Source organism: Cyclopterus lumpus, chromosome 20 (assembly GCF_009769545.1).
Source record: "Cyclopterus lumpus isolate fCycLum1 chromosome 20, fCycLum1.pri, whole genome shotgun sequence".
NCBI classification, from domain to species: domain Eukaryota; kingdom Metazoa; phylum Chordata; class Actinopteri; order Perciformes; family Cyclopteridae; genus Cyclopterus; species Cyclopterus lumpus.
The window spans coordinates 14086802-14113407 of record NC_046985.1 but is presented as its reverse complement, the minus strand read 5'-3'; the positions used below and the strand labels follow the sequence as shown (position 1 = coordinate 14113407).

The window sequence follows — 26606 nt, the reverse complement described above, 5'->3', positions numbered from 1 at the left end:
ATGTTTTAAGACAGAATGTCATGAATAAAACACTAAGATTCTACTAATGCCAGAGAGTGATTGGCATAAAGCAAACATATCATACTCAAAGGGCGAGTGTCGGCGGACATCTGACTTTTCCACTTTGACTTTGAATATTTTACTGATTATCATTTGATCTTTGAATCCAATTTTCATGAAGGTATCGCATTTCGAAATCATTTCAATTGCAACTCATTATCCCACAACCAAACAAAGTTTTCAAATCCAAGCTCTGAGACGAATCCTGTCTGACTTATGACTCCAGGCCTATCGATCACTGTGTTGTGATTTATGGTGAAGTATTATTCTACGGAAACCCTCAGACCATGCTGTTACAGCATCAGCCCTCAGACTCAAATCTTTATTTGCACTTCCTCAAATGCAAGTTGTGTTGCCGTGAATGGCTGCCTATAAGCATATTTATTGCTGTGATCTATTCTCATATTGAATGCTTGTGGAGTATGTTCATCAGCACATAAATCTACGGTCATAAACACCTTAAATGAAGACTATATCGTTGTAGCTTGAATAGCAGCAAAGGGCAGGGAAGCACTCATGTGTGGTGTATTACATTATCTGCAGGAAGGAGGCAGGCGGAAAGGGAAGCTTTAATGATAGAGGCGATGATCTGTCAAGCTTTTAGGAGAATTTATTGGCCTCTGAGCCTCGACAAACCAAGGTGCACTGATGCATAGCAAGTACGGAGGAATCGAAGTTGAGAGCAGGGATTGCAACTAGATGAAGTCAAAGTTTGCTTTGTTTTTGTTTATTGTCAGATACATCTTATGTCCCATGGGATACGACATCTACGCATCAATATATCTTCAGTTCAGATCCTGGACAGACATTTCTCATTAAGCTTATAACTCCATTTAGAAAAATAACCTACATGCACCATTATTCAGTGCTGATTTCTGCTGTTTTTTGTTCCACCTCAGTCACAGTATTATTGCTCAGTTCTTTTAGAGCAGGCAATGCGACACATGGACACCTTGTTGCAACTGGACAATCTCTGTTCTGCATCCTACCATTGCATATTTGTAAACTTCAAAAAGTAACAAGATAGTAACTGCATCAGAGAGGATTTCTCCCCCCCCCCCCAGCTCCCTCAAGTCCATCTCTGTGAGATAGGAGTCTGAGCCATCTGGATTTACTCAGACAGACTGAAATGAGCGTGTGTGCGCATGTGTGTGTGCGCGTGTGTGTGCGTGCGCGTGTGTGTACATGTGTAAATAGAGACGAGACAAGCAGACAGATTCAGACAATGTTCGCAAGGGCTTTGTTTTTCGAGTTCTGCTTTAAGAGACATGTCTGCCTCTTTGGCCCCTTTGACTGAGATGTTGTATCACTGATTGTAATCCCCGGCATACAAGGGCAATAGAGATAAGATGTGGAGGAGGGAGAGTGGGGAGATTCAATTGAAGTGCAGCCCACTGATTGGGAGGATCAGATCCGTCCTTCAATCGAAAGGCAATTTGAAGAATGAGAGCTAAAAAGCTCTCGTTGGCAACTTTACCCTTAAAGGTAATGAGTAACTTAGTACCAGCCATTAATACAACAAAAGTATTTTTTTTTAAACAAGATTAGCCGGAGCACTGGGAGGATATTCCTGACTGAACTGAAAAAGTTGTGAAGTGTCACACTCTCATATTAGCTATTGCGATGTAAATATGCCAAATCTGTCCATGTGTGATAAATGATGTAATATTGGGTTTCAAGGTTGACGCGAGGTCTTCAGTCTCTACACTCAGCAGGAAGCTACAGGCTGAGCCTAACAGGAGCCTCACAGGTGAGTGAAAGCTCAAACGGAACCTGTAGGACTCACCGTCTCCCCACGCTGACCAGGGTGTCCGGGCAGCCCGTCCTTTCCAGGTGGTCCCTGTGAGAAATAAAGACACACACTTAGTAGGTAACCAAGTACATACATCATAATCACATTCCCGTCTGAAGTAAATAATGGCACTATGACGTTGGTCCTATTTCTGAAATAAAAGGGATTTTGTTTTCCAAGCACTGATATTGATTTTATTAATGCAGTATTGTGTAAATCATTTGAAGGCATAATATATGAGACAACCATATTTTTATTCAGTATAAAGTCATAGTTAGACTACTAGAACACTAATGATACAATAACAGGTTCTGTTGTAAGGAACAACATCATTCGCTGACGGCTAAGAGCCAGCTATGAATCTACCCTCAATCGATAGGTGGAAGTTACCATTTGTCTCCTGTCTAGACTGCGGAGTGAGAAAATGTGTTCCGCTTCAGTAACAGTTAGACTAATGATCCATGCACAGAATTAGGGATATCCATCCATCCATCCATTTTCAATACCGCTTATCCTCATTAGGGTCGCGGGGCGCTGGAGCCTATCCCAGCTGACATAGGGCGAAGGCAGGGGACACCCTGGACAGGCCGCCAGTCCATCGAGGGCACATGTAGGGACATACAACCATTCACTCTCACATTCACACCTATGGGCAATTTAGAGATCAATTAACCTGCAGCATGTCTTTGGACTGTGGGAGGAAGCCGGAGAGCCCGGAGAGAACCCACGCTGCCACGGGGAGAACATGCAAACTCCACACAGAAGGACCGCTCCGACCGGGAATCGAACCCGCGGCCCTCTTGCTGTGAGGCGACAGTGCTAGCCACTACACCACCGTGCAGCCCAGAATTAGGGATATTGCTATGTATTACTGCAGCCCTGAACTCTTCAAATTGAATCAATTCTGACTTGTAATGTTTGCAAACTAGGCTAATATGTGTAAACAGCAGGAACTGCTGGCAAACCCCACGCCTCACTGTTGTTTTTACCCGACATTGATCTATGAAGTGTGAACTGTGTGCAGGAAGGAAGAATCACTTACAGGGGGGCCTTTTGGCCCAGAGAAGCCCACTGGTCCCTGAGGTCCTTGAGGCCCCTGCAGTAGACACACAAGTCAGATTAATGAGAGATGCAGAGAGTAAAGTCATGTGGTGGCTGACAAGCAAAACAGTGACAAGTTGAAGGATATCGGGCTGTCAGCCATGCCAACATAATTCACAATAACAATATTATCGGATTATCTACAGAAGATTTGAAAATATTTACTGCTATCAATTCAATTAATCTTTAACTCTGTTTATTGTGTGATTTGTCTTCTATTTGGCAAATTAATTAACACTCAAAATATTAGAGAAATCCACATTTTCATGTGTATTTTTAATATATGCATATTTCATATCAATACGTACCTGTATATCACAACACTTTTGCATTCTCATATAAACATGCCTCAAAGCTGAGTTTTTAATTCAGGTTTATCTTCAAATCATATTCATCCGTCACATTAGTTTACTCTGCCTCTCCTTTGGGACTGATTAAGATATGTCATTTCCATAGAAACATGCAGGAACTGTTAAACAGTACAGAGTTTATGACTTTATAGTTTGTTAAAATATAATTTCACAACGTTGACTCAGGAGCTCACGCCGACCACATAGAATCATGCATTTCAAAAAAGCGGAAAATAAAGTAGATTGAAGTTGGTTCAAAGTATTAGTAAAACGTGGGGCCTTTATCATATGATGCTCATGATTCAGACTCTAATGTATTTATTTAAATTTTAAATTATTTTTCGGCAATGGTGAGTAAGATTCTGTACCTAACTTGTTTTGGACTTCATCTTACTGAGGGGGGGGGGGGGGGGCTCTGTTTTCTGATGAGCTTGCCTTCATCATGCTTTGCCACAGTTATAAATATGAATTTCTCCCCCTGCAGTGTTAAGAAAATATCTATGAAAACTGAGCAATTGTTGCAGCTGTCGTTCTGGTTTCATGCCGACGTTGGCCTCCACCAGATTCCAATCGAGGCTTCACATTTGCGTTGTTAAACGGCAAAATGACGTCGTACCAAAACACCAGTGGAAATCTAACACAATCTAATAAAAGCTGGAGGGCAATAATGAGAGGCAACTGCAGAGATCATTCACTTTGCCACTACGTTAGCCACCAACTAGTCATTGCTCAATAGAAATTCCTATAAATAAAATGAAAAGTATTTATTTTTTTGTTGTAGCTTTAGTTTAAAACACTGTAAATGAGAAATGCACTTCATGTCAACTCTGAGAACCATAACACACCTGACATGCTGCTGTTTGTTGAGCGAGAGTAGGATCAGGTACAAAGCAAAACCCAAATGACAGCAGCGGTTCTACATGCAGTACGTGTTCAGTGGGCCTAAGCTGCCCTAACCAGGAAAGGTATTAATGGGTTTTGGACTTCATAGAGCAAATCATTCCTTTATGTTGATGAAATGGAAGACACAAACAATTAAAGGGAATTCAATCAAAAGCTTTACCAGCAAAGAGTCATTGATTGTGAATGACTCTGAATATATCACTTCTTAATTATTTTCAGTTAACCCAAACTGATCTTCTTGCCTTTCTTGGAAAGCTGTTCCAGTCAGTAAAACACAGTCTTCTTCTGTAAAGACCTCTCAGAACTTCAGAAGTATACAAAGTATGCCTTACTATATACGAGTGTATGCTAATCTTTATCTTATCGTTGTGCTTAGAACCACGGAGGGTTTGACCAGTACCAATATTTAGAGGTCAATTAAGGCCTTTAAGTTAAGTGTAAATATCATCACATTGGAGGTGGGTGACACTGAATGGCCCCAGACAATTTAATAGACTTACTCTCTCACCGGGACCGCCTGGAGGACCGTCGTTGCCTGATGTTCCCTGCAACACACAACCACAGATCATCAACAGTTAATATTCAGATATGTTTTAAACTGTGCATATTTGGCACTAGTGCTCAAGGATGCATTGTTCAGAAATCTATCATGATTTCCTTGGTCAAGTCTTATTTCTGCTTGATAATACAGCCCAGTAAAAAGGCAAAAATCAGTTTAGGATACGTGGTGTACCTTGGCACCGGGTTTTCCTGTTGGACCTCTGGCTCCTCGACCCCCACGAGGACCCTACAGAGAGAGAACAAAACTCAGGAGCCGAACAGAAAGCCTGGTAATACTATGTCAAAGTTAAAACAGTCGGATGAGATCATGTCAAATCCTAAAACTGTGAGAATGCGTATAATTCAGTTGGATACAAGTTGATGCTCTTTAATTACAGTTGTTTCATTAATCGTGGAAATCATGGGAGTGAAAGATACGTACCGTTGGACCTCTTTGCCCTCTTGGACCAGCTTTGCCTGCAATGCCCTGTTAGATAACCAATACAAACATTTTAGGCACCCACACATACTTCCTGTTTGTCATTATTCAACATTAATTCACTTCTGACAGCACAATAACATCTGTCCTACAGAAAAGGCTCAATTCCCTTAATTAATGCCAAACAGCCACAGAACAATGTGTTCCCTGTTCTACATAAATAGCCTCAGACTACTGAAGAAATCCTGGAGAGAGAAAAGAATGTGACGTTGGGATAACACGACTAATATCTTTGTTAGATATTAGGAAAATAAGGAAACAACAGGTTACATCTAAATGACAACATTGACAAAAAGTAGTGGAGCAACACTTCTAGAATAACAACAAACAATTCATATAATGTTCACTGGTCGGCTGCCGAGAGCTCCTGAAACAGCCCGCCAACAAATGCAGATATAATTCTACAATAACTTGAAATGGTTTACTGGTTTTAAGTCCACACAGGACAACGTTTGACTTTGTGTATAATTAATCTTGGCAGCTAGTCTTGGCATAAGTGAGATAATGTAATTCAAAGTGTCCATTAAATGCTTCTGATGTCCTCAACATAGCTAATTTCTTACCACCACCAGTCATTTGAAATGGATACTTTTTCACCAACTCCATGAATCAATTGTTTTATGAGGGTGAATTATGCCAGGAGTGTGTTGGCCATCTCATACTTAGCTAAAACCTGTACTCTTTTTTTGTAGCAAATTCTTAAAATTAAATTTAAATGTTTAAATTATTCCAGCTGAGAAAATGGTGAGAGGGTGTCAATGGAAGCACGATTGTTTCCACGTCGTTTGTTCTTTCCTCTCCATTGATTTTGCTGCTGCTGCTGTTTATATTTTATTTTTCTTTCTGCCAAGTTACCATACAGATGCCTTTATAATAGGAATCCATTTTCTTTTGTGCTGGGAATTGATGTTGTGATGATTTTCATACACAAAGTGTGTATTCTCACTGCGTGTGTGGTTCCTTACCCTGGCTCCTTTCTCGCCGTTGGCTCCAGGGAACCCAGGGAAACCACTCGAGCCCTGTCAATAGGAGAAGGAGATATCATGGATATGCTGGATGGGTCATGATAATGAGGGTTCATCATGTACTGTATTCATCTGATATATTGTTTTATATCTAGTGTTAAACACAGTTAACTCCATGGCCCCTTACATAACATTTTATGAATTTCTCGCGTGTTTAAAAATAAATAAACTGATCACTTCCATGAGCTTAACATTTTGTTCCTTCCTGATTTGTTATTGTTTTTCTAAAAAAAACTCTGTTCCACTTGAACGCCACCATTTAATTCAATGAACTTTCTTTTCAATCGTAAAACACATTCTCAATATTCCTGTGGAGTGAAAGTTTTACATTCCCAAGATAATATATCAAATTCACAAACCCTCCCCACTGGTGTCTCTACTCTGTTTATCAGGCTAACAGAGTAGAGGGGAACACACGCACATACAAACAAGAGAGGAGGACTTTTAAAACAAAACAAAAGGCTTGAGAACAAGACTCCTGTAAACACAATACGAGGTGGCATGATTTATTTTCCTTTAGTCAAACTCCGTTATTAGGGGATTAAACAGCAGCTCACCCACTCTGCACCACCCCACACGTTGCATTGGAGACATTCAATACAAAATTAAATCAAACCTCCAAAATGGGAAATATCTACAAATCACGACTGCTCAATTATGTTTAATAACGTATGTGTTATAAGCTTTTGTAAAAAAAAAAATGATTTACTTAATCATGTAATCATTATGTTTTTAGATTATAGGAGGATAACGCCAGATAATTAAACCTGGCAAATCAAAAGTTAAGCAGCTGGTTACTACATATAAGCCCTTTGTAATTCGTGCTTTATTAAAAAGTGGTACCAACATGTCTGGAGGTACCTTCCTTAAATAAGTTATAGGGCATGTTTGTTGTTTCATCAGCGCAGTGCTTATAACATAAACGGTCTTCACAGAAGCCCTCATGCTCTCCAGGAATGCAGGTAACACGTATCTCCTTTAACTGCCACGCCCTACTTGTTCTGCACTAAAATGGTTGATCTTTCAACTCTGTGTTGTGAAAGTGTTTTCACTATGAACAGTTTCTAATAATTCTATTAATGGTAAATCCATTTCATGTGAATTCCTCAGGCTGTGCAGGTGGGGAGGTTTTGGTGTGTTGTGCTGCTCAGTGATCCCTGAGATGTCGTCACAGCTCTGATAACAGAGCACGCTGGTGCAGATTCAGTCAGTAAAACCTGCCTTACTGTTGTGAGAGAGTTGCTAAGTTACCTTGGGTCCTTGTCTTCCTGGATAACCTGGCAATCCTGGAACACCCAGTTTACCCTGAGAGACATTAACAGCACACGTCGTCAGCCCAGCAACACAACTTCAGCACATTGCGATGTATTAATGTATTGGCTTTTCAACACCCATTGAGCCCCATTACCTTTTCTCCAGCGGGACCAAGGGGACCTGAGTCTCCGTTGGGGCCAGATCGGCCTTTGGGACCCTCTGGACCATCTTCTCCACGGGGCCCAAGCATGCCAAGCTCACCCTACAACACAAACACACACAGACTTTCACAATGATGAACGCCAATTGCCTCCATGTAGAGACTAAAGATCTGACTGCACATGTCGGAGGTTATGTGTATGACAGATGGTGGTCCTCACCCGGTCTCCTTTGATTCCCATGTCTCCCTTGAAACCTGGGAAACCATCCTCACCCTGAAATGAGTCAAAAAACAAGTTTTGCATTTGCCAGAAATCGTTCCTTTATATCATTATATTGTTATTCAAGGCATTGGTTTATTTCCGACTAAGAGCCATTGAGATGGACTATTTTCATCATTTCACTGGGGAACTTATTAAGTCTCCTGACATATTCTGTGAAATAAGTCTGTCTGCATACGTTCACACTGTAAATCACAGGATTGATGCTGCTCCCTGCTGGCCGGATAATGGAACAGCATAAGCAAGGGACTGTTAAGCTGTTGAGCTTTATTTACATATGCTCTGTTTAGCACCGGTGCAAACTGATTTGAGGTATTTGTAATACATTGATGTAATGAATTAAATCCGAGGGTCAGATACAACATTTAAAAAAAAAAATTCACATAAAAATATTGAATGGAGATTTCGTACAATGGAACCATATAGCATATAGTTTTGTGAAATTTGTAATCGAGCCAAAGTTTTATAACCATAATCAAATGGACACTGAGGAACACTGTTGACTGCAGCAGGGACTCGGCCTCTTTTCTGGGACACTTTCTCTCTCTGGTCTGTCACTTGACCGTGTTTTCAACCCTATCTGATGCATAATGCAGCATTGAGCAACTCGCTTCACGAAGACCACACACACACACACACACACACACACGCACACACACACATACACACACACACACGCACACGCACGCACACACACACACACCTGAGGTAAAGAGCATCCTTTATTCATAACAAACCCCTTCTCCTCAAGGTTTGGCTTTTGAATCTCCTGCTACAGTATAAATAATTCAATGATTCCAAAAAACAATGATATGAATACTTTCATTGTTGCAAGAACGACACCCCATAGTCAGAGAATGGCTTTTATACATTCAGAATAATAACTGTACGGATCTTAAATAAATGTCAAAAGGCAGCTTAGTTTAAATTCTACATGGTGACGCACACAGTCACACACTTCAAAAGTGCTTGAGATGGATTGCAGTGCTCTTTGAAACCAAAAGCCTCGAGCGTGACAGCTTTACGTGCAACAACTGATTGAGGGTCACTCCAAGAAAGGCTCTGTCTCCACTGAAGATGGCTATCAACTGACCTCTGCGTGGCACTTTCAGGCTGCTGCAGCCGCCCACTCCAGCTCAAAAGAGCCCAAACAGAGTTGGAAGGGCAGGTAGAATATCTGCGACATGGATATGTTCGCAGGCCGTTCCCAAACTATGATTTCGCTATCTTCACCTTCATCACAAAGTGAGTGATGTTTGTACTTGCAGAGCACGTTTAAACTTTAGTCTGTTGATTCAACTCATCAAAGTACAGTTTAAACAGCAGGTCCAACACCTTAAGAGGAGCACATTTTAGCACAGCGCTTGAAATAAATAGTTTGCAGTGGGTCCGAATGTTTACTGAATTCACTGACTTTGTTGAAAATCATTTTGGAGGTAACTTGAAAATGACGTGGTAACAATTTCGTATTTTAAGAAGTTTTTACCTTCTCTCCCTTGCCGCCCTTGAGACCACGGACACCATCAGCACCCTATCGGACAGGAAAGAGAGATAACAATGACATTACAAACATGTACACTATATTAAAGGAAAGGCTGATCGTGTGATCATTTGATTGATCGAACTGGGACCGTACCTTGACACCACGGGGGCCAGGATAACCAATAGGACCCTGTGGACCTGAGGGACCCTGGAGAGTGAAAGAGTGCATGGTTACGGTCGTGAATGCTTCACAGTGTGGAAGGTGGAGGTGTTCACAGATGGGATGGAGCACATTGCAAATCAATACAATCAGAAATGTATTCTAGTTACTGTAAGTTAGAAGAATATGAATGATTATAGTCGTTGGTTTTCAATTGAGGTCACCAATTATATTTTATATATTCATTGGTTAATGTAAATACTTTGTCTTAAATTAACTGTGCTCTACATTACAAGACTTAGCTTTGGACCACTAGCTTTAGATCTTCAACTGCACTAACACATGTTGGTTGTCTTCCACTGCATCAAACATACATGTAAATACATATCTCACTCAACGCCTTCATAAATACACCTACCAGGGCTCCTTTCTCTCCAGGTGGACCCTCCTTACCGGGATGACCCTGTGAAATGAGCAGTCACAAAGTGGTTAACAGTGCTTGTTACAATGCTATTTCAAAAACAAAATAAACACTCAACGCAGTGGGAACAAATGTTTGTTATTCAGCTAGTTGATGCAACAATGTATGAAGTTGAATCATATCCAGGACCTAAATCTGCTCTAGATGGCAAAGCAGCAAAGATATATGAGAATGAGAGCGAAGCTAAGACCTAACCGCTCAAAGGCTCCTGCAAAACTCATGAGCGTGTCATTGTTAATAAAGCTCACAAAGAGTAACCTTCATATGCCTTTAGAAACCAAAGCGGAGCAGTGTTGAACTCATATAAAACATGGTCCATAACTTCAGCCTTTCGTCTGATTCACACCAACAACACGGGCGTTTGCTTCCCTGTTTCTCGATGTGAAAGACACAAGATGGCGTTTTTTATATAGTGCACTAATTCAGTTCCGTGTGGTGGCCAACGGTGGTGTCCGAGTGATGGGGCAGGTAGACGTGCCCATGCAAACGACTCGATACACACCTTCACACACACACACACACACACATATATGGAAACCTTTATCTGCAAACACTTGGTGCTTCCAGGTTGAGGTGTGAGGTTGAGGCAGAAGGCTGTAAATCACCAGGCTCTGGGGCCTGAGGGCAACTAAGGTGAATTTACACACCTCTCCTAGCCAGGGTAGAAAAGGGAGGAATGACATGAGCTACTGCAGGTCTCGAATAACAAAGCTCATTTCTTATTTTTCTTTGCCTTGAGAGATTTCTGAGGCACAGTTCTGCAGTATTTCACATGAAGGCTCAGTGTGCCAAATTAATACAATCAATGTATGTCTTTTGTTTAACATGGCTGTTCCCTTCATGATGGACACGGATAAAAATGTTACACAAAAGTGTCCTGCGACTTGTGTGCTGAGTAAGGTTTGAACCTTACTGGCTGGAGAGTAAACAGTCACATACTACATGACATATTCCCATGCCCATATTTTGTGTCACAGTTTTACGAGGATATCACAGGTCATCAGATCTGGTTTAAAAGGGTCATATGAAGGTCAGCTCAGAATGTAACCACCTCTACATCCACCACTTTACTAATTCACTCAAAACAGTTTTTATAACATGTTGAGTTGTTGAAGGGTCTATGTGCATGTACCATTGAATACATCTTTTAGTGCAATAAAAAGAGTGCGTTAGTAGTGAGGTTTTGGTGGAGTAAAGTGGAATCATATTTCTGTTTGTGAGTGTGTGTAATACTGATATACTCTATGTACGTATAAAGGTGATAAGAGCACGCACAGGAGGCCCATCAGCTCCAGGTAATCCAGACAACCCCGACCTGCCGTGAGGTCCCTGTATGGAGAAAAGAAAAAGACCAGAGGTTACAAACAATAACTATCTGAGCAGAGTTCAGGGGTTCCAATAAGCAGAACACAACGTTTTTTATGACCTTCCATTTGTTACCTGAAGTTGGTATAAGAGAGCAGACTGTCCCCGATTAAACATAGCTAATCAAAATAGTTTCACTACACACGTTCAGTTTAGGTTAAAAAGCAGAAAAAAAGACACAATGACTAGCTCTGTTTGCGAGAATAGATACAAATGAGTTATTAGTAAATTAGCACATTATAAATCACATTGACGTGACTTACTAAACCATCAATCCTAAACTAAAACAACAGTTTTTAAATGTAGATTAATACATACTTTGTTGCCATTGACTGATTAAAAAAAAGGTTTTGTGGAATTTTTATTGTGCTTCAATTTCTAAAGAAATCACAAAACAGGGTTACATACTTTTTCACCAGGTGGTCCGATAGGGCCTTGAGGACCAGGAAGACCCTATGTGACAAAGTCAAATAGAAATGAGAGTATGTTGCTATGGCAACAGCAAGCATGCTTAAACACACACACACACACACACACATACACATAGACACACATACAAGCTCGATAAACTGAAGAGTTTGTTGGAGTTGTAAATAGTTGAGCAAGTGAGGGATTGTTAAACTAGTACCTTTGTGTGAGTGTGTTTGTGTGTGAGTGTGTGTGCGTGTGTGTTTGTGTGTGAGTGTGTGTGTGTGTGTGTGTTTGTCCTTGTACAGCTGTCTTTGTGACAACCAATTTGAGCTTTAAACCTTGAGAGTGAGGACATTTTAGAAAGTGAAAACATTGTGGCCGATCCTCTCCTTGACATGCATTATATCAATGAGTGTCCTCACAAGTATAGAAGTACAAGGCTGTGTGTGTGTGTAACGAGAAAGGTCTGTAGGCGTATTAGCATCCAGCATGCGTGTGGTAATATGCCTTTATGTGTATGTGTGTGTGTGTGTGTGTGTGTGTGTGTGTGTGTGTGTGTGTGTGTTGCAGAGGTAATTTGAGGCAGTGAAGCTTGCTCCAACAGGTGTGGCCGCTTTGCGGGAATTCCACCAACATGAATAAGATGCTTTCAGCCACACCAACCCTGAAACGTTCCCCTTTCCAAGATGCTTTTGGAAGGCTGCTTTGCTCTGTGAGGAGTGTGTGGTGGGTGACACAGGCAGCAATAAGGCCTCAAACAAGTGTGTCTGTGGCCACTTCCCTGTATCAACACATCATGATGCATGCGTCGACTCTGCACTCTTTGCCGTTGCCATCGGGTGTCATGGGTGTGTGATTGATTTGTTTACCTGTGTCCCAGGGATTCCCTGCTGCCCGGGTGGGCCTGGTTCTCCTTGTGGGCCCTGGAAAAAGGTGGAGGTGTCAAAACTAAACACTACTCCCTGAGTAATCCTCTGTGTCAAATACTACCACTTGAATTACACAAATGATCATCGTTCAATGATCAATCCGGCGGGCTCCAGCCAACCATCTGCCGAACAGCATAAACTACTATGGCATGTAAACGTACTTCATTTTAACAGGGCTAAGATAACTGTTCTGAATAAATAATTATAATACAAAACATAATACATTAAAAGTAGCACAGACATCGTAGCGCTGTACCGGCCACTTCAAGATGAAATGCATACTCGTACTCTTTTTAGCAAGCTGTTTCAAATCATTGCGCAAGTTATTTGATTACTTGACAGTTTGAGGAAGAGCTTCTGTGCAGCTTCTCCCACTAACCTGCCACATCTACTCATCTTGTAACAGCCTATTCTAGACAGTGCAGCGTTATAGAAACAGTAGTATGCAGCTCAGGCAACCTCCTAAAGCTCTGCAGCCTTTCTGAGCTGAGTGACTTTGAAGACCGTTTAGTAGGAGGAAGTTTTGTTCATACCATGTTTCCTTTGGCACCAGAAGGCCCGTCAACCCCAGCAACACCCTGCGAAGGACAAGTAAGAAAAGACCCATGTTGACCTGATATCAATTCATTTCATAGAGAAAATAATATCACGGATACGGGTAATAATGGTAGTGGTACGTACAGGAGATCCAGGGGGTCCAGCAGAACCACGAGGTCCCAGCAAACCACGAGGACCCTATGAAGAATGAGAAGCAATGATTTATATTCGATGCTCAGAACAATGGTGAATCCTTTTCAGAGGCCAATCGTGTCCTCTAGTGGATACTTTTGTCAAACAGAGATCAGACATTCGAGATCACTTGCGAAGCAAGAACGAAGAGGATCTTGTTGCAACATGTTGGAATTCCATATGTTTGGGATATCCTTATGAAACCATATGATATCCTTATGAAGCCTTACACTCTCGCCAGCTAATCCTCTGGGCCCGATCTCTCCATCCTCGCCCTGAGGGAAGAAAAATACACAAGTCAGAATCTTCATCGGAGGGGTTCTGTGTTTTAATCTCTGTAATTTCAACAACAAATACAATCCGAGATAAACACTGGCATCTTGTATTGAGACCTTAACTATCTATCACCACCGATAACCGTGAGCTCTCAAAAGGCTGTCTTAAGCTCAACCTAACCAAACATTGTTGGATGTAGGAACCGCCTGAGGGTGGAGGTGGAGGGCAGAGTGGGGTAGTTAGTTTCATGGGGAGGAAAGGTTAAAACTCAAACCCTCCTCCTTCCCAGCTGATGGGTTTACGCCCAGCTGACGCTGCCTGAGGGCTGAGTTCACGGACCACCTCTGATGTAACTGAATGTGAGTGGTTCACCTCAGTTGAGTGCAATATGTTCTTTGGTGTTTTGGTTAAAAGAGGAAGTACTTACTCTCTGTCCATCCTCTCCAGAGGCACCTGTGGGTCCCATTGGCCCTAGCTCCCCCTGAGACAGAAGAGAAAAGAAAGAAATACAGATTTGGGTCAATTCATCATTTTATGAACTGACCTTAATGTTTCGCTCTTGGTTCCAGAAAACCTGAACCGATCAGCCACAGACTTGTGACCTGTGTGATTCATACTGGACATATTCTGCATCTTTATGACTGTTATGCTGGTTTTATTTTGATGACCGTTATTATGCTGTATTTCATGCTGTATTTATACATTTCAATCATAGTCATGGGAAAATTGTTGGTTACTTTTGTCATTCTTTCGCTTTATTGTTTTTGCTATATTATAATATTTGTATTATGTTCTCCCTAATGTAAAGAGGCATCTAAAAAGTATGATTTAGAATAACCAGTAGAGTTCATCAGGCTCTTCCTCCACAGTTCTGCTTCCAAGTTTACTTCATCTATCATCTGCATTTTGCAAACTTGAAATACATAACATATGGCTACCTGGCTTAGGATGGATGTTTATTGTCATTGTAAAAACATACAACAAAATGAAGTTGGCGACTCATCAGTCAGTACAGCAGTAACAGGTAAAAACATGTATAAAAACATTTAAGACAGGACATTCTAATTTAAAACAATATTCACTAAAACGCTGCCATTACATTTTTCGTCTTAATAATGCAGGTACATGAGTGTAATGAAACAAATGAAAACTTCTGACCGGTGACTGCAGCCAAATATATATTTCATCCAAAGCAGTCGCCATGTAAAAGATAACCAACCCTTCAGTAAACTTAATCTGAGAAGACAAATCCCCAATAACTGAAGGATTCTGTTTTAACGCAACTCTTTTCTCATAAGCTTAAAAACATGTAGAGGAGTTGTTTCTCAGGCCAAACACTACTCTGTAGTTCAGGAGGATTCCTTCAAGATCTGGTTCATTGTTACTCTCAGTGGACAAATCTCTCAAGTATTCAACTTCAGTGGTATTTGCAATAGAAAAGCTGATTTTGAGAACATCAAAACTGTAATACTTTGACACATGATTTTGACAAATTGGACTGCTGACAACGACCATACTGTACTCACCCTGTGTCCCTTTTCACCAGGCAGTCCGGGCAGCCCGTCGAAGCCTCTGTCACCCTGTATAGAAACACACCAGAGGGCGTCACCAGACCACACAACACCACCACACATCAAAGGCATTATGGACTGCAGTATCCTTGGAGCAAAGCTTCGTGAAAATAATACTCAATTTCTTCTTTGTACTAGGTCAAATAAACATGAAAAGTTGTGTGATGGCTTATGGTACCTTGGAGCCCGACTCTCCGGGCATTCCACGGGAGCCGTCAGCTCCGGCACGGCCCTTAGAAACATAGCAGAAAAATTAAGCATGTACATAAATACTGCGTTTAAGTTTAACACCCTTGAAATTCTAGGAAAAACCCTTGTATGTTCAAGATAATTAATAGTCGATTTGTCGTATTATTGTCTTTTTGTGTTCTCTTTTTTGTCTTGTTCAGGTGGTTTAAATATATAAATATCTGAACTGATTCTTTTATCACATGTTGTGATATTACAAACAACTAATGGCTCACAATTGACGTATGAATCAAGCTTATTAGTAATTTGCTTATCACTGGTTTATGTTTATTAATAATCACTTAGGTCAAGGTGTTTGGCCCTGCAGAGTGACTGCACCCTGAAATTAATTGTGTCCCTTATCCAGAGCCAGTTTTAACATTTTGGCATTTTCAGACAGATTTACTGCCTGTCCATTGATCCGAGGATTGGAGGCAGCGCAGGCCTTTAAGCACATATCAAGCAATTGTTTGTTGGTCTGGAAATAAGCCTCTCAGCAACAAACACAGACATGTGAGCACACACACAGTGAGAGTGGACCAGATCATTGAGTTCACTCACCCTCTTGCCAGGTTTGCCAAGTTGTCCTGGAGGCCCTTGGATTCCACGGGGACCCTGTACAGACGCACGAGGACCACTTAGTGACAAAGGACTAACAACCTGGGAGGTGGTCTTCAGTCACTGGTGAAGGATGTTTGATCTGCATTATTATCATCATCATCTTCATCACTTCCTACTCACCTGAGGGCCATGGTCTCCAGATTCACCTTTCAGTCCGAGATTACCAGGTAGACCCTGAGGAGAGAACACAAATCAAACATAAATACTTTTCCATCAGCCCGTGACGCATGCGGCTTGCTATAAGAGAGAGTAGTTTAAGTAAACAGCAGATGGCGATGTTGAGCTCAAAATGTACATTCTTTTTGTGTGTTCAAGAAAAAGGAATCCACACATTCTTGTTGCAACAGATGCACACATCCCAGTTAGCTCATACCTGGGAAGTGAGGACCGTCAAAGCCAATAAGATCCTTTGAAATTCCTATGAATTCTAGGATGACTCTATGACAATTAATATTAAGGCTTGTTTTGAGCATTTGAATTATTAGAATCTGCTTTAAAAATCACGTACAATGATCCTGATAGCGTTCATGTTTAATAAGCCTGCAAGCACAATAACACAACTGTTTTGTTTTTTATTGCATGTACTGTGCTTAATTCTAAAAATGCCCTGCTAGATTGTTTGTCAGGGCAGAGATATTTGGGGCATATACAGTAATCTGTCTGCAGGTAAATCTGGTGATTTAGTGATTTACAGAGAGACATTTTAGAAACATGAAATAGCTTGAATGTCTGAAAAGCTCGGTTTCAATCAATCAAGAGGGGAAACATTTAACAGAGGTACAGACACAGATAAAAGCCACACATTTCATACATCATCCACTGCTCTTTGTATCTGCTTATTGCAATATCATTTCTGATCATTGTGCTTGGCTTTTAGCCAGAGAAGAGCAGATTAAACAGAGGGGTAATTATTTGTGTTGTTCGTAGGACCTTCTGCAGATGAAAAGTGGGTCGTGTATCAACAAGCCCAAGAGAAAGGAGGAGGGGGAGGACCAACAACAGAATGAAATATTATTGGCAACTGGTAGCACAGAACAGTCAAGCAGCCACTGAGCCAGCAACCGCTGATGCAACAACATTTCTAAACAAGCAACCGGGTTTCTGGTCTCTTCCAACTCGATCTGAACACACTAAGATGATTTTTGCCAAGCTGTCAAGAGCATTGAATTCCAAAGCTCTTCCTGAAATATTGGGGAAATACCTTTACCATCAAGTTTTGAGTAATTGTAACTTTAGTGTCACAGTATTGATCCAAAAAGGATGTCGCGTGTGCATATGACACCTTTAAATATGCACTATGATAGGAATAATAATAAACTAACATGCAGGAAATCACAAAAAGTTATTTTGACAAATTCCAACAAACAACCAGAGAAAACAACCAAAAGAAGAGACCACTCACCACTGGCCCTGATCTTCCTGTCAACCCCATTGGCCCCGAGGGTCCCCTCATGGCCAGCTGCAGGACAGAAACACAGGCAAGAACAAGGTTAAATTCCACTTCAAATCCATTCAAATGATGTTCTGAACATCCGTTGTTGAGGAAGAAAATCGGCATACTGTATAATCTAAATCTGTATTCTTTTCCCACTTTAAATGTTCTGATTTAACGTCATGCTTCGATTCTCTTACACGCTATATATTTTCCATTTCAAATGCATGCTTCTTCTTGCATGTCCATGTTCCATGCTCAGTCAAGACAACCCTCATGTTCCCAAGCCAAGACATGTGTTAGACAAGAGTTATTGTTTTTTGTCTGTTGTTTTATGACAGAATCCAATCAAATCCATAAAATGTATGACTATTATACAATGGCGCATTCATTTCTTCAATACTTTATACATTTAATTTCCAACAGTAGAGCTTTACTGAAACAAACCCACCCATTGAATATCTGTAATCAAAATATCTAGTTTTCCTTCTTAATTATAAATGTCTATGCATATCTTCCTCAATCTGCTCACATACTGTATAAGAAATCCACCATAAGCAAAACATGCAAGACAATAATTTAAACACATTTCATTGCATTGTATGTGATGATTTGGGACCATTATTCTATAATTGCTTTCTCATTCGGTTGTCTCATGGCTGAGCAAACTCAAATATTTATTTCCACACCTAATCTCCTTGTTCACTGTGTTCTCTGACTGTGTCATGAATGTGGCATATTGTGCAGAACCTCAAAATACCGAGTTCCTGTATCCACCCGCCACCTCTCCAACACACATACACAAGAAAGATATTTTTACACCTGTTGGTTCAGCCCACCCGCAGGACGAGAGCCCCTGAAGTATTTTTAACGGTCTCTTCTGTCTGTCCATCTGTTCAAAGTGGCCTTTTTATGTTGCTGCTCTTGGCATGTCTCCTTTTAGCCTTGCAAGGCCAACAAAATGCAGCCCCCCCTCCCACCTCCATCCCCTGCTTTCTCCCTACAGCTGTGCGTAGGGAGCAGGGTGGGGGTTTGTTCACAGCTTTTTGGGGCTGGTTTTATTTAATGACCTTTTCTACTTACTCTAGCCTGGGACAGGATGGCCTGAGCTTGGGCTTCTTGGGCAGAAACCACTGGACCCTTCTCGCCATCCCCACCAAAACGGAACTGTTGAACAAACACACGTACAGTCATTGAAAAGGTTCTTCATCCTGTTTGTCTGCACTAGCCAATACCCTGGGAATGAGTAAAACTATGGAATATTATAATACAAGGTGGCTGGTAAATACTTCTGTTGCATTATTTGGAGCACTTACTGGCAGCATCAGCATGGTACCAGGGGGTCCTGCCAAACCATCAGCACCAGGCAGACCAGAACGACCAGGAGGACCCTGTAATACAGGAGAGAAGCCACCAGATATATAACATGTAAAATAGCCAACTTTGTAAGAATAACTGTAACATGTGGGGGAAGAAATAAAATGTTAAAAGGATAACGTGAACTATTCCTTCGTTGCATCCTCAGTGGTTATGTATGTAATGTAAATATATTATCATATCTGAATACCTAAATTAATAACTAACATGGTTTAAAGCTGCTTAACTGCCTACCCCTTTCTGTTGGCTTTGTCACGTGTCCCACATGTCATTTTATGGTACTAACATGTACATCCTGGTGGAATTGTGAAGGAGTTATGATGGTTTAGATCGCTGAAAATTGCTGTAAGAAGTGTAGAATCGTGTACACAAAATGCACAAACATATGATATTGCTAATTGCAAATGTACCTGATCCTGAATCCTTTTGGTTGAGACACCTAAATTGTGCCACTACATATGCTGTTATGGCAGTGATGGATAGAAAGACAAACATAGCCACACACTTTCACTCTCACACACACACACACGCACACACACTCACACACACACACACACAAGGAAACACACAGATGGAGCAGTGGTGCGCTGTTTGTTAGTTTGATCAACATGTGCTCTTCCAGCCCACATAGACTAGGTCTGTTCATCTGTAAACCACGCTACTGTCTCCAGTCCAAAACCAACATCCTTTTCCATTAATTCTTGTGAGCATGTTTGTATGTGAGAGGTTGTGTTACAAGTTTGTGGAACAGAAAGTCCAAAGAGCAAATCGTTAAATCATTTAATATGGATACCTCTTACCATTCCGCATCTTCAAGAGGCCATAATAATGTATGTGCGATGGGTTGAATCTCACTTGCTTGTCACATCTATAAGGTCTCACTGTGTTTGGGTAAATAATGGGAGAGATGGAGCTCAAGCATGCCAAATCCCCTCCACTGACTGCATTCTGTTCTACACGGAGGCACTTTGGAGTACATTACTGTGCTTAAATGAGCTTCTCACAGCATGGCTGTTAAAATGCACGTCTACTAGTTAAGGCAAAGTTAGTATATAAATATTGTTGCTAATGCTACTGCTGTTTATGATACTTTCCAGAGTCCAAACCCACATTCTATTTACAGTCTAAACACATTTTAAAAAAAGTTTGGGAGCATAAATGACAACGCACCCTGTCACCATGATCTCCAGCGGGGCCTGGGGGTCCTTGTAGCCCTGAGGGACCTGGAAGACCCTAACAAAAGAAAGCTCAGTCAGCACACCACAAGCAGGCAAGCTCATTAAATGCTAACAAGAGTGGCGTATAATCATTCTCAGGTGCGCAACACTAATATATATCTTTTTAACAATATACTCACAGCTGGGCCATGGGGTCCTGGTGGTCCTTCAATAAGCATGCCCTTTAAAAAAAACAAGCACATTTTTTCACACCACAACCACTGTCCTGTGCTACAGCAGGTTCAGGATAAGTCAACAAAGTTGGGGAGAAATTCTTCTGCAAGTTTTGTGTGTTTGACCAGTGCTTTCTAAAGGGTCTCAAAAGCAGTAAAAAAAAATGTAGTTCAGGAGTTGACTTCATGTCACTTGGTCTTAGATCATTTGCAATCTATAATAACAGTGAGAGAAAAATGAGACTGCTTACTGACTAAGTGTAATAATTTGATTATATCACTCACAGGCTCAATGACAGCCGGCTCGCCCTTGTCTCCCTTCTGGCCAAAGGCTCCTCCAGCGCCAGCAACCTGTAGTTACAAAGCAAGAACAGAGGCGTCATGCTCCACACAGCAGCGATAGTCCACCGGGGAATGAATAGCAATGATGAGCAAGGAGGAGGCCGCTCAGAATGAATGTTAGTGCTTGAACAATCACATATTCAGTTGCAACTATACTGTAGCTATAGAGGCAGTGAATCAAGAATAACAGAAAAGGAGACAACATGATGGAACCAAACCAGCAAAATGTTAGTTGTCATTGACCTCTATTTGCTTGAAATGAAGCAATGCTGTCATTGCATTGCCAGTGTGCTGTCATGCAAACCTCACAAAATAACACAAATCAATACATGTATAAAGAGACAATAAGAGATATTGCCCCAAAATGTACAGTTTCACATTCAAGAGAAATTAAGGGTCTTCTTTTCTAATCTTTGAGCAACATGGCAAAGGATGATATCCTTAAGGAACTGTATTTAATTTGTGGCAGTGAATAAGTTCAACGGCATTGTGTATGTATACGCGTTTTGAGGGTGAAGGTGGAGAAGTTGGGGGGGGAAGTCCTCACAGGGTAAAAAATACCCACAGGTACACGGACACAAAATGGTGTCGGATGATGTCCTGACAGTGTGTACATTTAAACAGAACTGGGGCCAGAATGACTAAACATAAAGACAAGGGGGGGCGGGGGGGGGCGGTATGTATGTGTGGAGTGCTGGCTGGTCCGACAGTGTCTGAATGCTGTGTGCGGAGAAAGATAAAGTTTGAAGAAAGAGGACACAAATGTCAGAACGGGATCTACTAAACTAAAAAGGTGATCAGTTTCACCCTCTCTAAGAAAACACAGGTGCATGCATTGTCCCTATCCTAGCTGTCAGTCATTAAATCACCAATCACACACCAGTGACACGGCAGCAAGACCCCACACTCAACATGTCAATGACACATTGCCAAGCAACCCACGAGAGAAAGACGTGCACCGGAAGACAGAGTCCATAACACAAACAAGAGACGTTTAATGCGTGCCGTTCATGCTCACACCCGTCGGTCACCGGGCCGGGGTGTGGTACTTACGGTGCTCTCAGAAACGTCAGTTTCAGCAGCAACCCCGGGCCCCACCTCTTCATCTTCAGCTGCCGGGGTTTGGGGCTGGGCCCTGTCATACTCATCATATGTCCCGTAATCATACACCCTGTTGTCAACCTCGCCCAAGTCATACTCCTTTAGGTCATATTCCTTAAAGTTATATGCTTCCGCACCAGTGTCCAAGTTGTCCACCGTTTCTGGGACAATGGGCTCCGGAGCAATGGGAGTGGCCTCGGTGACATACGCACCAACAACATCGTCCTCCACAGCCTTCCAGGTGTTACCCAGGCGAAGAAGAGGGGAGGTAATGGTGAGCAACCAAGGAAATAAGGATGTTAGTTAAGCAAGTGAGGCAAATAGTCTACTTTTAGATGTTATTAAAGCAAATTGAAAACATATTCAGCATGATAAGCAAAAAAACACTAGTCTAAAAATCAACGGTAACACCTTATTTATTCAAACAACAAATATCTTGAGCTATCTTGGCAATATCTGATAATAACTGAGCTTGCAGTATTGTGTTATAGTAATTTGAAAAATGTCCAAAACCAAAGGGCTAAACTATACACTGTTGTGAATCATGTTACTAATTAAGTACTGGATTATGTATCTGCATTAACAATTCTAGAAAAATGGTATTAAACTTTTCCAAGATGGATATGTTACAAATACAGTGCTCTGTTAAATCACACATTCATGAAATACAGTAGTGCAGTAATCCCTACAACAAGTTATAATACAAAAGAATAAAGTGTTACCGTAATGCCTGAATAAAATCTAAAGTTTGTTCTTCTTGTCAAGACAGACTTGATCTCAGCCTTCCTTTCTTTCTCATCTTACTACTGATACAGACAGTAAAGAAAGGCTGAAATAGATGTCTGAAATGACACAAGCAGCGATTTTTCATGGACATATCATGAATCATCAGATTGCAGCAGCTGTGCAGATATACAGAGCGCATCAGGAGGCATACCGGTACAACTAAGATTTATACCAACAAATCCCTTTGGATAGAAAATGCCTGTGAGTTCACCCTGGTGCACTCTGTATTTGGCACAAGTACTGCAACCACAATCACCATTTATTCCAAACGGATCATTGTTTAGCTGCAGCTTTGGAAAGCAAACAAAATAGATGCAATTAAACAGTTATTATTGGCAGTACTCCGTCTTGCCAACTTATAAATGTAAAATGACTGTAGAATCACATCCACTTTGTCAAACATTGCGGTAGAAAATGCACATTCACAGCTGGCTGTGAGGAGATTTCAGACTTGGTGATCATAGTTCTTTCAGAAATAATTAGCAGAACTAGTGATCAATACCAAGCTCAAGATGTGATGGACAGGGCATATATTGTTTAAAAGATAATCTCCACTATCATTTACTGTAAGTGGCAATGGCTGAGCCAGGCTCTGCCACAATGAACTTCTTTTAATCCTGGATAAGGCTGCACATCTTGTCATCTCTCTCCTCTTTGTGTGGGTAATAAAAGCAAACAGCACCATCTCTAACTATCAGAAATCCCATTATTGGCTGTTGGTAATGGTGCACATGATACTTCATGAAAAGTCAGAGTGTTTTCTGAGCAAATTTCCTGTTCTAATCATAATATAAACATTTTTAGCTTGGCATTTGTTTGTTTCTCATTTATACTATACAGAGAACCTCACATTTTAAACCCACAATTGCTTCAAGATGCCACACATTTTTAAACAAATGGGTTTAATGTGTCCATTTGCTGTGAACTATAACAACATGTGCTGCCTTAGCCAAAAATGTATGACATGACGCAAAGCTACAAATAACCTCCTCGGTGTGCACCGCATTATATCTAAGCATGCAATGCACCCCTCGGATCCACGTGGTGTATCCAGTGGAACAAGTGGGTTGTAGCTTTGAAGCATGAAAAGGAAAATCCTTCCCTGTCCATCAGTTCCGCAACACGCCAAAAAATCATTGTAAAGTCAAAAGACACACCAATTCATTAGAGTGGTTGTGTCTTTGTCATTTCATACCGGATACTTCCTTTGGCAAAATCATCCTGGCTCGCATTTCCCAAAACACCTAACACCGTTTTTTACAAGTAGATGAGAATGAAGATGAAAATTACCTCATTGGGTCCGCTCGTGGCAAAGGGGGACTGAGTTTGAGTATCATCTACAGTTCCGTAGTCAAAGTCTGTATTGTAATCTCCTACATTGTTTGGCTGAGTCATGTTGAAAAAAGGAAAGAAATATAAAGCGAGGGTTAACACAAAGGCTCAAACCAGGGGTTATTGGCTAGGGGGTCCTTTCAAGGTGGCTACTTCTACACAAAAGAGGTTAGGGTGCGCTAAGTCTGTCATCACAGATTTTCCCTTCAAGGCAGGAAGATCTTGATGGGATTTGGTCTCATCTTTACATGGACGTTTACCCTAAAATTGCCTCTGGGTCGTGCTGGCGCTGTGGCCTGGTAGCCAGGCGTCTGTCGCTTCTTCTTAGCGGCAAACTTTTTAGCTGGTGATTTTTTGGCAGCAAAGAAGTTTAAGGGCTTGGCCTTAGTTTTACTGAAGGACTTTCTGGTCCTCTTCTTTTTCATGGAGACACTACGTTTCTTTCTCTGGAAGTGGCGGCGACAAAGAACACCAAGACAAACATGGAACATTCAAAAGTTGAAATTATTTAAAGACACAATCCCCAACTGTTGAACAGAGTCCTTCCCATCCCAACTGTCCATGTGCTCCACTTTCCAATATCGGCCCATGTACAGTAGTTGGCCTGCATGGTGTGAATTAAAATGTCAACCACGCACATCAACTACGAGGGCTGCAAGCGCTCACAATGTTAGCGATAACTTTAGATTATGTAACAGTTGGGTAGAAGGAATGCTGCACAACAATCGAGGACTGGGCCTTTTCATGTGACACATAGGAGAGTTTTCGGGCACATATAGTTATCTATCTAGGACAAGTACAAAACACACAGGATTTGCTTTTCAGCAACTCTTTACAGCTATTGCAGTAATAAAATAGCCAAAGTGCTTCTGAAATAGTGAAATGTTGCAGATATTCATACACGTAAATATATATATATATACATATAATGTATACAATAGTTTTAAAGACATGCTGGAATGCAAAATAACCAAATAACAATCAAAGCAAATGGCATTTTCCAAGTGGAAGAAGGCAGCAGCCTCATGAACAGAAAGAAGGAAAACTGACACACTGAGTATGTTTACATGCACACACTCTCAGGTCATTATCAGAGTAGGCATAACCACGTCAGGACACCTAGATTATTTATCAATGTTGTCGGGTGAATCAATATTTTGGGCTGAAATATTTCAATCAAAAATATTATCGTTAAGCTGATAACTCAAAGTCACTGTATCATTGTGTGCACATAAACATATCATTGAGACAGACTACACAAGACGAACTAAGGGATGGAATGCATGACAGACAAAAAGAGACATTACAGGAAAGACGTCTTTTTTTCCGTTTCTTTTCCTTTTTTCATTTACCTGTGGTTCAGAATACTCATCGGTTGGAATGATGTCTGTGGCTCCCTCAGAGTAATCATAGAACTGAGAGTAATCTAAATCGTCAGTAGTGTACTGGATAGGTTGGGAGAGAGAGAGGAGAGAGAGAGAGGAATGAAGAGAGGTCTTAGCGTTAGCATTAGTGCTCTTTCAGCAGGAAGATGATACAGGTACTTATCATCATGGGCATGCTACATGTTTAAAAGTTAATGTCGCGGTGTAATGCTATAATGTCCAATACTGTATCATTTATAACATATTAACATATTATGAGTTAGGAAAATATTTAGATAATCAAAGCCAAGTGTTACTAAATTAGATAATTGTTTGAATATGGTGAACTAAGGAGTAAAGAAAATGCTGAAACTAGGCATGTGCGCCTTCAAACATGTAGGCAGATGGGGTGTTTAAAAGCTCATAAAACACAGGAAAACAACAGTGAAAACCTCAAAGACAAAAAAAACACCAGCTGCATTTTACGGACACCGTAATGGAACTTTCTCCCTGCAAGCGTGCACATTGTACACTTGATGACGTCTAAGTTCAGCTAGAGGGGTCTGATTTATGGAGTCCTCAAGTAGTCTCTTAACAAGGACACACTAATTAAACCATACAATATAATAATATTGAGTTTTAGGGTAAGACCCAACTTCTAGTCATGAAGGTGTATCACCTCATGCTGCAATTTGGAAGTGAGGTTGGAACATAATACCATGCCTAACTGAATTAAAATGATGACTTATGGTATTTGGAATTATATGTATTTCAAATGATCAAATTAACTAAAGATAGATGGATCTCTGTGGTTAAGCTGACTCCACATTGCTATCCTATCGCTGGGAAGTGTCTATGAATGTTTCACTTTGCCCCTTGTAATCATCGTTATGATTAATGGGCAAATATAAAGGAAGGGTTAACTAGTTCCAATGTGTCCTTGGATGCTGCTTGTTCTTGTTTCCAACTCTTACTCACAGGAATAAGAATGATAAGTAAACAATTGTGGTTAATAGGCGTTTATGAATTGCAGAAGAAGATCAGAGAAAAAGAATAGGGAGCCCTATCAGTTGCTTTCATTATTTTTCAAAGACCTGCCAAAATACTACAGCACTGTTTTAACATTAATCGGTTAAATTAAATACTTGAACTAAACCCCTTTGAAAATCAATAATTAGGTCACTTAGTTTCCAAATTGAGACTACATATCATCATATGTGAATAAGACCTGACAGCTTTGGTTTCTTTGCATGTCAAAGTCATCA

At 40.9% G+C, this 26606-nt stretch overlaps 1 protein-coding gene across 1 annotated transcript in view; it reads right to left on the bottom strand.

Moving 5' to 3' along the window:
* The window catches only part of col11a1a (collagen, type XI, alpha 1a), a 73256-nt gene that overhangs the window by 30219 nt on the left and 16431 nt on the right, over positions 1-26606 (bottom strand). Inside the window, exons 6-38 of the mRNA XM_034560584.1 lie at positions 25294-25422; positions 24778-24805; positions 23936-24084; positions 21812-22054; positions 20702-20767; positions 20384-20425; positions 20197-20259; positions 18966-19040; positions 18733-18816; positions 17620-17676; positions 16338-16391; positions 16158-16211; positions 15547-15600; positions 15324-15377; positions 14225-14278; positions 13752-13796; positions 13474-13527; positions 13326-13370; positions 12733-12786; positions 11861-11905; positions 11363-11416; positions 10025-10069; positions 9601-9654; positions 9451-9495; positions 7905-7958; positions 7679-7786; positions 7522-7575; positions 6211-6264; positions 5189-5233; positions 4940-4993; positions 4707-4751; positions 2895-2948; positions 1847-1900 (exon numbers count right to left, since the gene is read on the bottom strand). Coding sequence (XP_034416475.1) covers positions 1847-1900; positions 2895-2948; positions 4707-4751; positions 4940-4993; positions 5189-5233; positions 6211-6264; positions 7522-7575; positions 7679-7786; positions 7905-7958; positions 9451-9495; positions 9601-9654; positions 10025-10069; positions 11363-11416; positions 11861-11905; positions 12733-12786; positions 13326-13370; positions 13474-13527; positions 13752-13796; positions 14225-14278; positions 15324-15377; positions 15547-15600; positions 16158-16211; positions 16338-16391; positions 17620-17676; positions 18733-18816; positions 18966-19040; positions 20197-20259; positions 20384-20425; positions 20702-20767; positions 21812-22054; positions 23936-24084; positions 24778-24805; positions 25294-25422 — 2169 coding nt within the window. The remainder of the gene's footprint in view (positions 1-1846; positions 1901-2894; positions 2949-4706; positions 4752-4939; positions 4994-5188; positions 5234-6210; positions 6265-7521; positions 7576-7678; positions 7787-7904; positions 7959-9450; positions 9496-9600; positions 9655-10024; positions 10070-11362; positions 11417-11860; positions 11906-12732; positions 12787-13325; positions 13371-13473; positions 13528-13751; positions 13797-14224; positions 14279-15323; positions 15378-15546; positions 15601-16157; positions 16212-16337; positions 16392-17619; positions 17677-18732; positions 18817-18965; positions 19041-20196; positions 20260-20383; positions 20426-20701; positions 20768-21811; positions 22055-23935; positions 24085-24777; positions 24806-25293; positions 25423-26606) is intronic.